Raw genomic sequence first — 14,675 nt, 5'->3', positions numbered from 1 at the left:
GTTATGCTGATGCAGGTTACTTATCAAGGTCGCACAAGGCACATCCCCGAATGGTTATGTATTTACCATTAGGGATATCGCAATATCTTGCAAGTCCACAAGATGACCTTAGTTGTGAAATCTTCGAAACGTTCCAAGACTCACCTCACTTCACTACGCCACACGTGAGACATGGTTAGGAGTTCTTGTTGAGCATATTCGAAGTACTTGTTATTTTCATCCATCGTTGAGTCTCAATAACGATCCATAAAGACTATGTTGTATGTATCAACCTGACCAAGACATGATACATCAACAAAGTTGACATCAAGACATATTACGTCTACATCTACATCAACAAAGCATTAGGAGATTGAAGTCATGCAAACCAATCCCAGACAACCTTGCCGACCTCTACACGACGTCATTGCTAAAGTCAACCTTCCAGGAGCTTGTCCGAGGAATTGGTATGCCTAACTATTCTTATGCGATGCTTATAGTTCTCATTTGGAAGTTCTGTCAAACTCAGGGCGAGTATCTAGAAGTATACTCACTTGATCTTAATGTATTCTTTTTCCTTACGATTATGAACATTTTTTCCACTGGGTTTTTGTTACCTAACTAGGTTTTAACGAGGCACCCATCCTGGACTGATCATACCCTTGTGAGCTCTTCTACTTACGTCCAGAAGATGTATAGTTTTGATTTAATATAACTTCTCACTTTTCTTCTTAGTCTATGGGTTTTTCTCCCACCTTGAGTTTTACCATAGCGAGGTTTTGTGAGTTTTACCTTTTTATGCATTCTTTTGTTAATTTGAGACTCACATTCTCTCATTGTGCTGACAACTTCCTCAACTGTACTTACTTCACCGCTGAAGACTTGATGCGCTATTTACTTAAGTATTTACACATCTCATAATTACACACCTTTCTCTTTCTCTCTACCATTGCTACACCCTCTCTATAACTTCCATAATTGTTCAATAAATTATACTTACAACATTTTAAATCCCTTTATATTTATATGTTAGTTGACCAAAAATAAGAAGAAAAGAAGCAGCCCTTAATAATACAAATTGAATTATTCAACGAAGCACGTTACATTGTCTAGAACCATATCTGGAATAGTAGATGTATAGGTTGGACTATAGCTGGCCACCTAATCTGAAACATTTGAAGTTAGCTGACAAAGGAACAGTATTGGACGTAAGTGTGAGGTCAAAAAAGTACGCAAATTTTTTTTTGTCAAAGGAAAAAAAAAAAAAGTACATAATTTAAAACGAAGTCAATTTGAAAGGGATGTCGTCAGTGTGAGGTCACATAAGGATCAGAATCCTCTCCTAATCTAAGGATGAGGATCCTCATGATCAAGTGATGTGAACCGTTGGATGAAAATTCAACAGCTATAAATAGAGAGGTCCCTTTAAAGTTATAATAATTATAACCGTTGGATTTTCATCCAACGACCCACATCCATTGATCATGAGGATCTTCATCCATAGATTAGGAGATGATCCTGATCCGTCAAATAAGTACACACACTACATAAAATCGAATAAATATTTGGCAGAAATGTTAAAAAGGGATGTCGTGAGTGGAGTATAATACTCCCTTTCTATTCTCATTCTCTTTTTTTCTTTCCTCTTACATTTTGTTTTTTATCTTTTTGTTTCTGTAAAAAAATTAATATAAGATGTAAACGTTGCTCAATCATAAATGTTCAAGTCAGAGAGGAAGAAAGATGAGAGAGATTAGAAGGGGAGAGAATCCTCTTCCGTTGTGAGTTTGGTCGGGAAATCTTATATCATCTTTAACCGAAAGGGCTAAACATAGCCCCGTCCATAATTGTAGCTTTGCAAAAAATTATTTTTGAATGAACAATCTTAGACCATATTCATATACCATCACCAATCGAAGACGCTAAACATTGCCCCCTCAATAATTCATTAGTTTTAACTTTATATTTTAAATTTATTGGTTAATTTAATTAAATTACCATTGGATACTTTCAAATCTATCTGTTGAGTTTCAATTAATTATTATAAATGAGGAGCTGGGTCCTAGAAAATGGGTTAAGATGAGGGCTACATTTGGCTAGTCTGATGCCCCTTTGGCCAAATAATAATCTGTTGGGATCCATAGCATTATAATCCAGCCATCAGTTGGAGATGAGTTTTTTGATAAGTCAGGTCATTTGTTGGTTATTAGGCCTTTAGCCCTCTCCATTGGAGATGGCTTTAGAAGTTAGAAGGAGTGTTCAGAGCACAGTCCAAAAGCTTAGATTGTTATTATTATTTTCTTATAATTACAAACAATAGTAGCATTATAAATTAGATTAAGTGAAAAGGTAATGGTTTGAATCAAAATACAATGAGATGAAAAAGTTGCTATTAAACTTAGTTTATGATTTTTGCTTAAGATTAGATTCAAGTGGATAATTCACCAGATTCAACATATTTCAAGTCACATGAGCATGTAGTGTGTACATCAAACATCGTCCTTGCAAATTGAGAACCTGTATTTAGCATGTATTGTTTGACTAGAAGTCTGCCCTATGTTTGAAGTTGATAACTTGCTAATATGGACTAAATTGGGGTCAAGTAAATTGACTTGGAATTCATATTTAATTAGCTCAAAATCCTAACATCCCTTCATTGCATGCAACGTAATGATCCCAATCTACATGGATGCGTTGTGTTCTTCTTTTTTGCCCACAATTTCCACTTATAAAAATCTCAATAATCCGAACACAAGAAAACTGCAACCTCCAAAGAGAACTAGTCCTTCTCCATCCTTACCCGTACTAGCAGCTATAGCAACAAATGTTGATGATGATATTGCTCCAAAGAAACGATGTGCGATGATCTTGAAATCTCTGGATGACTTCATAAACAACTCCATAGAGCCTCCACTTCTCCGACCTTCAATCGACCGGAGGCTCGTAGTCTCCGACAACTTTGCTCCGGTCACCCAAGAGCTTCCCCCAACCGAGTGCGAGCTGATACATGGCTCTCTGCCACCATGCCTTGACGGTGCCTACATCCGCAACGGCCCTAACCCCCAATTCCTTCCCCAAGGGCGGCCTTACCACCTTTTCGATGGCGACGGCATGCTTCACTCCATCATGATCTCCCAAGGCCGAGCAACACTTTGCAGCCGCTACGTCGAGACCTATAAATACACCGTGGAGCGCAAAGCCGGATATCCTCTCTTTCCCAGCATCTTCTCTTGCTTCAACGGCCTCCTTGCCTCTACCATGCGCGCGGCTCTCCTGGCTACTCGAATCATTGTTGGTCAGCTGAATCCTGCTAACGGCTTTGGTGTCGCAAACACCAGTTTAGCTCTCTTTGGCAACCGTCTCTATGCGCTTTGCGAGTCTGACCTTCCTTACGCCATGCGCTTGACATCAAACGGAGATATACAAACTCTGGGGCGGCATGATTTCGACCAGAAGCTCTCCACGAGCATGACAGCTCATCCAAAGACAGACCCCGAAACAGGAGAAACCTTTGCTTTCCGCTACAGCCCCGTGTTTCCATACCTCACCTATTTTCACTTCGATGCAGACGGAACAAAGCACCCGGACGTGCCCATATTCTCTATGCGCCATCGATCTATCCTCCACGACTTTGCAATCACCAAGAAATATGCCATATTTGTTGACATACAAATGACAGTGAATCCCATTAAAATGATCACTACGGGAGGAACTCCAGTCGTATTTGATCCCTCCAAAGTGCCTAAGATCGGAGTACTTCCCAGGTACGCAGTTGACGAGTCTGAGATAAAGTGGTTTGATGTTCCGGGGTTCAACATCTTGCACACCATTAATGCATGGGACGACGTTCAAGAAGATGATAGCATTGTTCTGGTTGCACCAAATGTATTGTCGGTACAATACGTTTTTGAGAGATGGGACCTGTTCCGTGCATCGGTAGAGAAAGTGAGGATCAATCTTAAGACAGGGATTGTGACAAGGGAACCCATCTCCATAAGGAATCTAGAATTCGGGGTGATCAATCGGGCTTACGTGGGGAAAAAGAACAAGTTTGTGTATGGATCTGTCTCTGAAGAATCAATGCACCCTGATGATTCAATACCGAAGTGTGCAGGGTTGGTGAAGCTGGATCTAGATGTGTCGTCCAACGGGGATGAACCCACGTTGGCCTGCAGGATGTACGGACCAAATTGCTACGGCGGTGAGCCTTTCTTTGTTGCTAGAGAGCCGGAGAATCCAAACGCGGAGGAGGATGATGGGTACGTGGTGTCATTTGTGCATGATGAGAAGACAGGAGAATCTAAATTCTTAGTGATGGATGCGAAGTCCCCGCAGCTTGATATAGTGGCGGCTCTGAAGCTGCCCCGCCGGGTTCCTTACGGCTTCCATGGCCTCTTCGTGAAGGAAAGCGACCTTCAAAAGTTGAAAGAAAATTAGCCAAAACGATCAATTTTTCTTGTCACAAATGTTTATGCGGTCGATATCTATGTTGCAAATATTGAAGTATAATCTGTTAAACTAAAATTATTCGGTCCCATTTCGAACTTACTACTAGTGTGTATAAGTATAATGTAATGTAATAAAAGTCGAACCATGACATAAGCCCTTCCTGGACTCATTTAATAAACAAGAGAAACTTGAGATTTTGTATCCTCTGCTCATAAAATTGTGAGCCTTGTTTGTCAAAATTTTACTTAAAATTAAGCATTTTTTAACAATAACGTCAAAGTATTTCTATCTGCACATTCTGTCCAAAAACAAAAGATTAAAGCGTCGTGTTTCTTTTATTATTTTCAAAGTTTATTTGAGCTATATACAGATCTTTCGGTATATAATATTTGTGTTTTTAATTTTGAAGTTTATGTGTATAAAATACCTTTTAAACCACGTTTGGTATGCGAAAGAGAGCTTGAGAATGAGAAAGTGTCGCATTTCTCATGTTTAGTAAGTCAAGGCTTGGAAAATGACAAGGGAGAAAGTGAATCCCTCAACTCCCCTTCATTTAACTTTCCTTCACCATGAAAACAAAAAATAAAATAAAAAACATTGATCTCACAAATTTTTCCGCTTTAACATTAAAAATGCCCATTATATTTTTTGGGGGTTTTTGAACATTAGTCCTTGCAAAAAATTAAAATTTAAAAAAAAAACCTGGTGCTAGATTACATATTCAGTTTAATCCCTAAAAGTGTACTTTTATCAAAATTTATATTCAATTTTTGTTATTTAATGTGTATTTTTATTTAATCTCTCCATATTAAATTTTAATTTTATTAATATGCACATATCTAGTTCTTTAATTATAAATGAACATAAATGAGAAAATATTAAAAGAAATTTGTGTACAAAATATATAAATACATGATTGTATTTTGCCGAAATATATATAATTGACTTTTTTGTACCTACATGATTGTACCGAAATATATTATAATGAACCTAAATATATGTACTGAAATGTATTATATTGAATTAATGTACCTAAATATCAATACTGAAATGTACCTACCAAAATGTACGTACCGAAATGTACGTACTGAAATGTACGTACCAAAATATATGTACTGAAATGTACATACTGAAATATACGTACTGAAATGTATTATATTGAATTAATGTAACCTAAATGTCAATACCGAAATGTATGTACCAAAATGTACGTACTGAAATGTATGTACCGGAATGTATTATATTGAATTAATGTACCTAAATGTCAATACCGAAATGTATGTACCGAAATATAGTATATTGAATTAATGTACCTGAAAGTCAATACTCAAATGAGAGGTATTAGGTTCAAATCTTGTGGATGGCGAATTCGATACCAAATTAAGTTGTCCATTGTGTGGCTTAGCCGAACTCCCCTTGCCTTAGTGAAAAATATATTGTTGTACTCAAAAAAAAAAAAAAAAAAAAAAAACACTCAAATGTGTGTGCCAAAATGTATGTACCAAAATGCATGTATGTGTTTATATCGATGAATTAATGTACTAATATGTTTATATTGATGGATATACCGAAATATTCAAATATATTAATGTACCTAAATGAAGAACATACAAAATTGTTATTGGACTATATATTATAAAAAAAAATTAGTTGCCTAAATGTAGACATTAAAATATTATGATAAATGAAATGAAATTTAAATGTAATTAATACATTAAAATAGGAATAAAAAAATAAATAAAACATCAAAATATAACTAATAAATCGGGAGGTGCTAAGCAGCGAAGATGCAGTCCGGTGTAGGATCTTTGGACGAGAATGCCGTTCCACATATAGTAGCGTACCGCCTTGATTTGGAGCTTCCTTGACTTCAATCTTTCAGTGGGTAGTGTGTCGTTGACCAAGTAGTCTATAATAGAACTTTGCCAGTTGGGAGTTACACTAACCTGTGACACTTCGGTTGTCGGCTCCATCTCTATGCTTGGCTTGTCTAGATATTCCACTGGAATGGAGCGTTTAAATTGGAGGTCGAGAGTGGAGCCTAAACCGGCTGGTTCATCTGTATGGGCATTGTCTGCCCGCGGAACTTGAGTGAGAGTGTAAGTCTGAAATGCCTTAAGTTGCTAGCGTACTTTCTCTAGGTATTGCACCATCCTTGGATGATTTGCCTTGTATTCCCCAGTAGCCTGGCTGGTGATTAGTTGGGAATCATAATGAATTGCGAGCTTCTTTACCGCCAAGTCTTTTGCCATTCGGAGGCTTGCTAGTAAGGCCTCATACTCTGCTTCGTTATTAGATGCTTTAAAGCCTAAAATGATCGCCTGCTCGAACATTGAGCCGTCTGAGGTAACAAGGACCACGCCTGCTCCTGAGCCTTTGTAGTTGGATGCGCCGTCAACATGCAAATGCTAGAAATCTTCGCTTGGGGGTGCAAGCATGGCTAAGGTGTGTTCGGTTTCTTCTGGAGTATTGCTAGGCTGCTCTGTTGCATCGCCTAGGTTAGGTGCGAATTCTGCTATGAAGTTCATTAAGGCTTAGGCCTTTATCGCTATGCGAGGTCGGAAAACTAAACCATATTGGCCAAGTTCGAATGCCCATTTCATCACTCGTTGAGAAGCGTCCGAACCATATAAGATTGATCGTAGAGGATACTGAGTCATGACAATGATTGTATGAGCTTGAAAGTATGGTCTGAGCTTCCGAGCCACAACTACTAATGCCAAAATTAATTTTTTGATCTTCGAATATCTTATTCTGCATCAAGAAGAGCTTTAGAAGTGTAGAATACCTGCAGTTGGGCCCTCAGCTCTTCTCGTATGAGGGCAGAGCTCATTGCTACTTCAGAGACTGCCAGGTAAATGTATAAATCTTCAAATGCTTCTAGCTTGGATAGTAAGGGAGGTGATGTGAGATATTTCTTCAAGTCTTGGAAAGCTTTTTCACACTCTTCATCCCATTTGTCTCATTTTGCTATCTTGATAGCTTTGAAAAAAAGCTTGCATCGATCGGTGGACCGTGAGAGGAAGCGGTTGAGGGCAGCTGCTTGTCCGGTCAAGCTTTGGACCTCCTTCAAGGTAGTTAGAGACTTCATCTCTAGGATCGCTCGGATTTGGTTGGGATGTGCTTCAATTCCTTATTGAGTTATTAAGTACCCTAGGAATCGGCCTGAAGATACTCCAAACATGCATTTGGTAGGGTTGAGCTTCATCTTGTACTTTTTAAGGATATTGAAAGTTTCTGCCAAGTTGCGAATGTGGTCTAACCGCTGCTTGCCCTTTACCATGATATCGTCGACACAGACCTCTATGGTTACCCCAATTTTCTTCTTGAACATCATATTTACTAGTCTTTGGTAAGTGGCTCCCGTGTTCTTGAGGCCAAAAGGCATGACCTTGTAGCAGTAGGTGCCCCGCTCTATCACGAACGCGGTTTTCTCCTTGTCGGGCTCCTACATGGCTATTTGGTTGTAGCCGGAGTATGCGTCTAAGAAGCTAAGCAGCTAGTTCCCAGAAGTTGAATCTACTAGTAGATCGATCCGGGGGACAGGATAAGGGTCTTTTGGGCATGCTTTGTTGAGGTTGGTGTAGTCTACGCAAACCCTCCATTTGCTTTTCTCTTTCTTCTTGACTAGTACGACATTGGCAAACCATGCTAGTGTGCTATCTCTTCTATGAATTCGGCCTCCAATAGCTTGTCAATTTCTACCTCGATGATCGCTACTCACTCGGGTACGAGATGTCTTCTTTTTGGATCACTGATTTATCTGCGGGATCGACGTGCAACTTGTGGCAAGCTATCTTAGGGTCGATGCCGGGCATGTCAAATGGTGACCATGCAAAAACATCTCGATTTTCCCTCAGGAAAGCCGTGAGTTCTTTCTTCTCGGCTAGGCTTAGACGTGAGTTGATTTTAGCCCTCTTTTCCGACTGTTGGGGATCAAGGATGATGTCTTTAGCGTCCTCTTTAGGTTTCCATCCTACTTTGCCTACTTGGGTGCCATCTTCTTGATTCGCCTGCTGTAATTGCTATTTGGTAGCTTCTTCATCCTTTTGGATCTCGGTGGCCTCTACGGGGATAAAGGTCTTATTCTTTAATTCTTTCAATATTTGCACAGTGCATCGTCGGGATGCGGCCTGGTCAGACTTGATTTCTCCAACTCTTCTTCTTGGGATATGAAATTGGATTTTTTGGTACGTGACGGAAGTAACGGCATCCAACTTGATCAACCAAGGTCTCCTAATAATCCCATTGTAGGGAGATAGGTCATTTACGATTGTGAATATCTGCTTTGAGACAACTGGTGATGTCTTCACGTCAAGTGTGATATGGCCGATGGCAGTTGAGGTATGCCCGTTGAATCCAGTGAGTACTTTTACTCGTCGTATGATTATGCTTTCTAGGCCCATCTTCTGAATGACTGAGAGTTGAAGTAAGTTGACTACACTTCCATTGTCGACCATCATTATGTCGACTATAACATGGGCCAGTTGGACAGATACTACTAGTGTGTCATCATGTGGAAAGTCAACGCCTTCTGCATCTTGCTCGGTGAAGTCAATGATGGGTCTTGGTTGGACGTTGGCTGCTTGGACCTGTGAGACTAGTAGTGCCTGCTAAATCTTCCTTTTTTTGGAATTGCTGGTGGTCCCCAAATGCTCAGATTTAGCCAATATGCTATAAATTTGATTCATCTTGGTTAGTGGCTCTTCATCGTTGTTTACGTTCCTACTAGGCTGCGCAGATGGCTTGTCAAAGTATCTGTCGACCTTGCCTTTTTTCACAAGCTTTTCTAGGTAGTTCTTCCAAGTGTAGCAGTCGTTAGTTGTGTGACCGGGACCTCAATGAAATGCGCAATACTTGGTGTGATCCAACTTGGAAGTATCTCCCTTTGATTGCTTCGGTAGTTTAAACCATGGCTCGTTCTTGATATCACAAAGGATTTGGTGGATCAGAATTGAGAACTTAGAATAGCTTTTGGTCGTCAGGGCTTCTTTATTCGTGGGTCGGTCCATACGCTTGGCCTTCTGCCTACTTTTACTGGACTGTTTCCTGTCTTCCTTCCTTTGAGCCACTGTCGACTCTTTTCGAGGTTGCTCGGGCACCTTCTTTGCTCACTGAGCCTAGTCCCAAAGTGCATGCTTCTCTGCCTGGGCAAAGGAATCTGATAGAGTTAGGTCTTCTTTCATGATCATTTCTCCGAACAGTGGGTGGTCTGCTGGGAGTCATTTTTGGAAGGCTGCACTTGCTATTGAGTGATCGTATTCGACGATCTTTGCCTTATCTGCTTTGAACCTCTTCACATAGTCGTAAAGTGACTCTTTCGAGGTTTTCTTTACGTTGAACAAGTGATCAGACTTTTTCTTGATCGAGCGATAAGATAAGTATTCTTTGGTGAAAACCAAGGAAAGATCATCAAAATTCTGGATGGATCATGGTGGCAAGGTATGAAACTAATCTTGTGCCTCGCCTTGTAGAGTGGTGGCGAATATTTTGCACATAAGGGCTTCATTGTTCCGATAAATGACCATTGTGCTTCGGTAGTGCTTCAAGTGCCTCTCTGGATCTCCATCTCCTTTGAAAGATGTGAAGTGCGGCATGCTAAACTTGTGTGAAGGCTCTGTCTGCTCGATCTCATCCGTGAAAGGTGACCTGCTTATGCTGGTCATATCCCGCCTTAGTGCTTCAACAACCATTTAGTTGCGTCGGAAATCATGCAACCATTCATTGAAAAGTCTTTCTACCTCTTCTTGGATTTGCCTTTGTTGGGGGTAGTGGAGCTCTCGGCTGCCCTTGGTCTTGACCTGCTTGTCTAGGCTGCTCTTCTACACGCTCGGCTCTTCTATGCCGCAGCTACAATATATGAGATAGATTCCTAGCAGGTGAGGGGTTTCTTCGCAAGTTGCTAGTTGAACTTGAATCGGATTGAGTGATTGCTTTTCTCCGTTCGTCATGTTGCCTGCTCCGATGTGATGTGGATAATGCTCATTAAGGGCCTAACCGTAAATGAACACTTTGCCTAGAAGGCTACTCATGTTGATAATCGGAGTGTGGCCCCAACCATGAATGTATACTTGTCCGTGGGCCTAGTCTAGAGTGCACGCTCTTCCACGCACTAAGACGGGAGTATACGCTGTCTCGGGGGCCTAATCGGGAGTGTACACTGCCCGAATGCTTGATTTGTGGTTGGTTGAGTGGCTGTTTGCCAGGACGCTGCTTGAGAGGTTCCTTGTTTGCCCTTGTCCTACTTCAGGACACTTTATATGGGGCATGTTGGATCTTGGTGCGTTGCAAAAGTTGATTTACCAAGGTCGTCTATTGTGCAAGGGCACTCGTCAATTCTATGACTTGTCGGGACAAGTTTCGTTCGCCATTCGGATTAAAAGAGCTTGGATGGAATGTGTCTCCTTGAGCAGTAGAAGGATGGTAGACCCTGAGCACAAGATTTGAGTTGGGAAATGTCAAATCCGTGGAGCAATATGGTGAAAATGCCCCTGGCTCGATGATTGGTCGAGATGGTCTCGGGCCGACTTGGGCTGCTTGAGAGACCACAGAAGCAGGCTGTTTGACAGGAGTAGGCTGCTTGGTGGAAGCAGGCTGGGCTGCAGGAACAGGCTGCTCGATGTGTGATGCATGCGAGAGTGAGGCTTGGGTCGTGGCCTTAGTGTCGTAAGTCGCCTTGGATGGCAAAGCTCGGGCTGTGGTGAAGGCACCATGGACCTCGCCATGGGTGGCTACCGAGGTAGCCACCACGGTGGTTCCGTGGTGGAAACTCGTGGTGGTGGTGCCGCTCCACTTATTGTCACATTTAGCCTCATGGATTGTCGTGGTCCCCTTCCTTGGATATTGGAATTTTCACTCGTGGAATTTTCTAAATTTCTAGCCATTGTATTCTTCTTTTACGTTTTATCAAAGAATCTTTGCAAATAAAAAATTCTAATAATAAGAACGTACAAAAGAAAAAATACAAGTGGACTAGAAAATAGAGAAAAACCTTTTTTATGCGAGTCTACAAGTGTGGATTTCTTTTCTCGATGAAAGCACCAATTTGTGGATGCAAATTTCTTCCTCCTTCTTGGACAAAATTGCACCTACAAAGCAATTAACACCTTAGGGTCAAGGCCAAGAGCCTCACGCACCCACGATGAATGAGGGGGGACGCTTTGGCTGAAGAACCTCCGATGCTAAAGTTAGAATTTAGAGAGAAAGTGTTTAGAAAGTTTTGGAATTTTGCAAGAGTGTGAACCTAGGTTTTTAGAGAAAAGTGGGTAATATTTATAAGGCATGGCCGGTCCTCCTTGGAGAAAGAGTGGCCGGCCCTTTATGTATATTTTGGGTGTTATTTGGTGATTTAATTAGCAATTAATATATTGATTATGAATAAATATATTAATTGGCTAATTAACATAATAAAAGGAATGTTTTTGGGAGGTTATGTAATTTATGTGGAATATTTTGTAAGTTATGGAATGATGGCTTAATTGATTAGCTAAAAGAGGGAAAAAGAGGTAAAAAATATATGGAATGAGATAGGTTTTGGGAATTACCTTGTAAAAGGGATTTGATGAGATGGATTTTGAATTGTTACCTTTTTTGGGCATTTTTAACTTAGTTGAAAGATGATTGCCCGCTGCTTGCGCTTAGGAATCCTGTTGTACCTCAAGGATATTTTTGTCCTCTCCTGTCAAGAAATCCACGTGTTGCCTTGTGATTATTTTTGGCTCCACAACGTCCTTCCATAAGATATTCGTCAAGGATAGTTCACTCCATTCCTCCTTAGAACTACACCTGTGGTTTGGTTCCCCTTTCCGAAGATATGTAGGCAGTCCTATTCAGATTTAACCACCCCCAATCAACCTCATTCTCCCCATGCCATAGATCATGGGCAAGTCCGATTGGATTTCGCCTCCATCCGCGGATGTGCGCGAATTTGATTCCAAATATCCCGTGCCAAACAAGTGAATATTTCTTTTGACAAGTAGCTGACATATTAGTTAAGAAAGTTTTATCAAATATTTGCAGTCTTCAAAAGGTATATTCTGACAAATTGTGGAATTGTGAATTTCATTGATCTGAATAGTGATACATAAGGCATTGATTTATACATAAGCTATAAGTTATTTCAAGTAAACAGAAGGTACACTCAAACTAATTATATTTACATCCTACAGTTACTCTAACACAAGAGTTGACTAATCACCATATGCTAGAATTGCTCACAATCAGATGGTCTATACGATTCTATAAATCATGGAGATTATTTGAGTTAATGACGGAAAATTCAAGAAAATCTGATTCATTAAAGAAGGAAAATCATTAAAAATTCATGATTTCATTGAGTGCAAGGCAATGAGACCTATAAAAAGGTGTTCTTGGGGCCTTGTATTATCGAAGTATATAAGTTTCATCCAGATATTAAGAATATGTTGAAGATGGAGTTTAAGGGCATCTCGATGCCGATGATGGTGATCCTGTTAATCACCCATACAACGATTGTCTCCGGAGCTGCCTCAACACTTGTCACGACGACCCCGAGAAATGTTTCGATCGATGTCATGGGTTGAGTTCCGAGAAAGCTCCAAGAGATGGGGATCGATGTGGATCGGTTTCAGTGCAACTGCAAACTTGGCTGCTCACGTGAAAAGTGTTTCAGATATAGCCATGGTTTCCTCTCTCCCTTTCACAACACACTTCTTAATTAGTAGTTCTCTCTCTAATACATGTTCTTGTGATTTCTCGTTGCAGATAAAAAGAAAATGGAGAGCTGCAGACATCACTGCTCACACACAAACTGCAACAACAGAGATCCTTAGTCCTTCTCCTCTCTAATTTATATATATATATATTGTTTTACTATATGAAATAAATATTCTGATGTACACTCGAGCAGAAAATTTGGGTTGAAAGTAAAAAACTGAACCAAAACTAGTTAGTAACTGATTCTGTGGTAAATTGGACCTTCTGGTTCAATCGATATTGGGTTGGTCCATTGGTTCAAGGTAATTAATAAATGCTAGGACACCATATGACACTTTATTTTTATTTTTTATATAACTTTATATCTACAGTAATTAAGAGGTGAAAAAATAAGTTGATATTGTGGATGCAAATTTCTTTCTCCTTTTTTTTGGACAAAATTGTACCTACAAAACAAATAACATATTAGGTCAAGACCAAGAGCCTCACGCGCCCACGATGAATGGGGGGGCTTTGGCTGAAGAACCTCTGATGCCAAAGTTAGAATTTTAAGGGAAAAGTGTTTGGAGAATTTAGAGAATTTAGCAAGAGAATTGGAATTGAGTTTTGGAGAGAATAAGAGGGCTTATATAAGGATATGGCCGACCACCTTGGGAGGAGATGGACCGGCCACTTGGATGGTTTTGTGGGTTAGGTTCTTGATTTGCGGTTAATTAGCTAATTAATGGAATAATTATTTAATTAATTAGCTAATTATTTTAATAAAAGAGGAAGGATTTGGGGGTTACCTTGTGGAGAAGATATGATGAGTGACACACCCCGACCGAAATCAGGGCATACTGGTTGTCACGTGGAAGTGACGTAACCATGTGCACAATGCGGAAGCTAATAAAATAATAAAAAAAGTACGAATAAATAAAAACCAGCTTTACACAACGTAATAACATACATGTGCAAGCGCAAGTGTGAAAAATAAAGTTCAGAGCTCGAAGACCTAATGCAGTCCGGGAGAAACGACACAACAAAAACACACCCAAAGGTGGTCCTACACTGGTAATAATCTGTCAGATATGCCGGGAAAATCCTCTGGGGAGCCACCAAAAGAGCTAGCCAACTAGAACCTGGAGAGGCGCAAAACAAAAAGTGTGAGTGGGCAAAAACAAAGCTTTTCGAAAACCATTTCATAAACAAAGTTCTAACCCCTCGTCGTAAAACCTATATACTTTCCAGAAAAATAGAGTATACACATATACATATATAAGTCATGTTCAGAAATATGCCATGCCAAATGCCTTGAAGTAAAATGCAAGTGCTCATGTAATGTCAAAATAATGCCATGAATCTGTCAGCCGGAGTCACCTAACGTGATCTGTACGGCTGAATCTAGAGCTCAGATCTCCATCTCACTAACTGTACCTGCACACGAGTCGGAACCACCTAAAGTGGTTTGTACGACAGGACTGGGTGTAATATAAGTACGCTCAAGTGCTACGATCACGTGAAGGCTGGGCGAATAATCGCGGGTCACCTACGAGTCGGAACCACCTAAAGTG

The 14,675-nt window shown here is 40.3% G+C and overlaps 1 protein-coding gene and 1 pseudogene across 1 annotated transcript; one reads left to right on the top strand and one right to left on the bottom strand.

Moving 5' to 3' along the window:
• The first annotated feature begins 2,640 nt into the window (after window positions 1–2,640).
• LOC137713749 (putative carotenoid cleavage dioxygenase 4, chloroplastic) lies at window positions 2,641–4,629 on the top strand. The gene has a single exon (XM_068453096.2). It carries the CDS (start codon window positions 2,650–2,652, stop codon window positions 4,414–4,416), a length of 1,767 nt encoding a protein of 588 aa, XP_068309197.2. The 5' UTR covers window positions 2,641–2,649; the 3' UTR covers window positions 4,417–4,629.
• A 5,249-nt stretch (window positions 4,630–9,878) lies between these two features.
• Window positions 9,879–12,982, bottom strand: LOC148691236 (uncharacterized; annotated as a pseudogene).
• Between the last annotated feature and the right edge of the window lie 1,693 nt (window positions 12,983–14,675).

Source organism: Pyrus communis, chromosome 14, assembly GCF_041283825.1.
Source record: "Pyrus communis isolate YQ-2024b chromosome 14, ASM4128382v1, whole genome shotgun sequence".
NCBI lineage: Eukaryota > Viridiplantae > Streptophyta > Magnoliopsida > Rosales > Rosaceae > Pyrus > Pyrus communis.
This window is presented reverse-complemented; position numbering and strand designations above follow the sequence as displayed.

Excerpts from the sequence above, each read along its gene's own strand:
- LOC137713749 (XM_068453096.2), top strand. The coding sequence starts at position 2,650 with ATGATCCCAATCTACATGGATGCGTTGTGTTCTTCTTTTTTGCCCACA.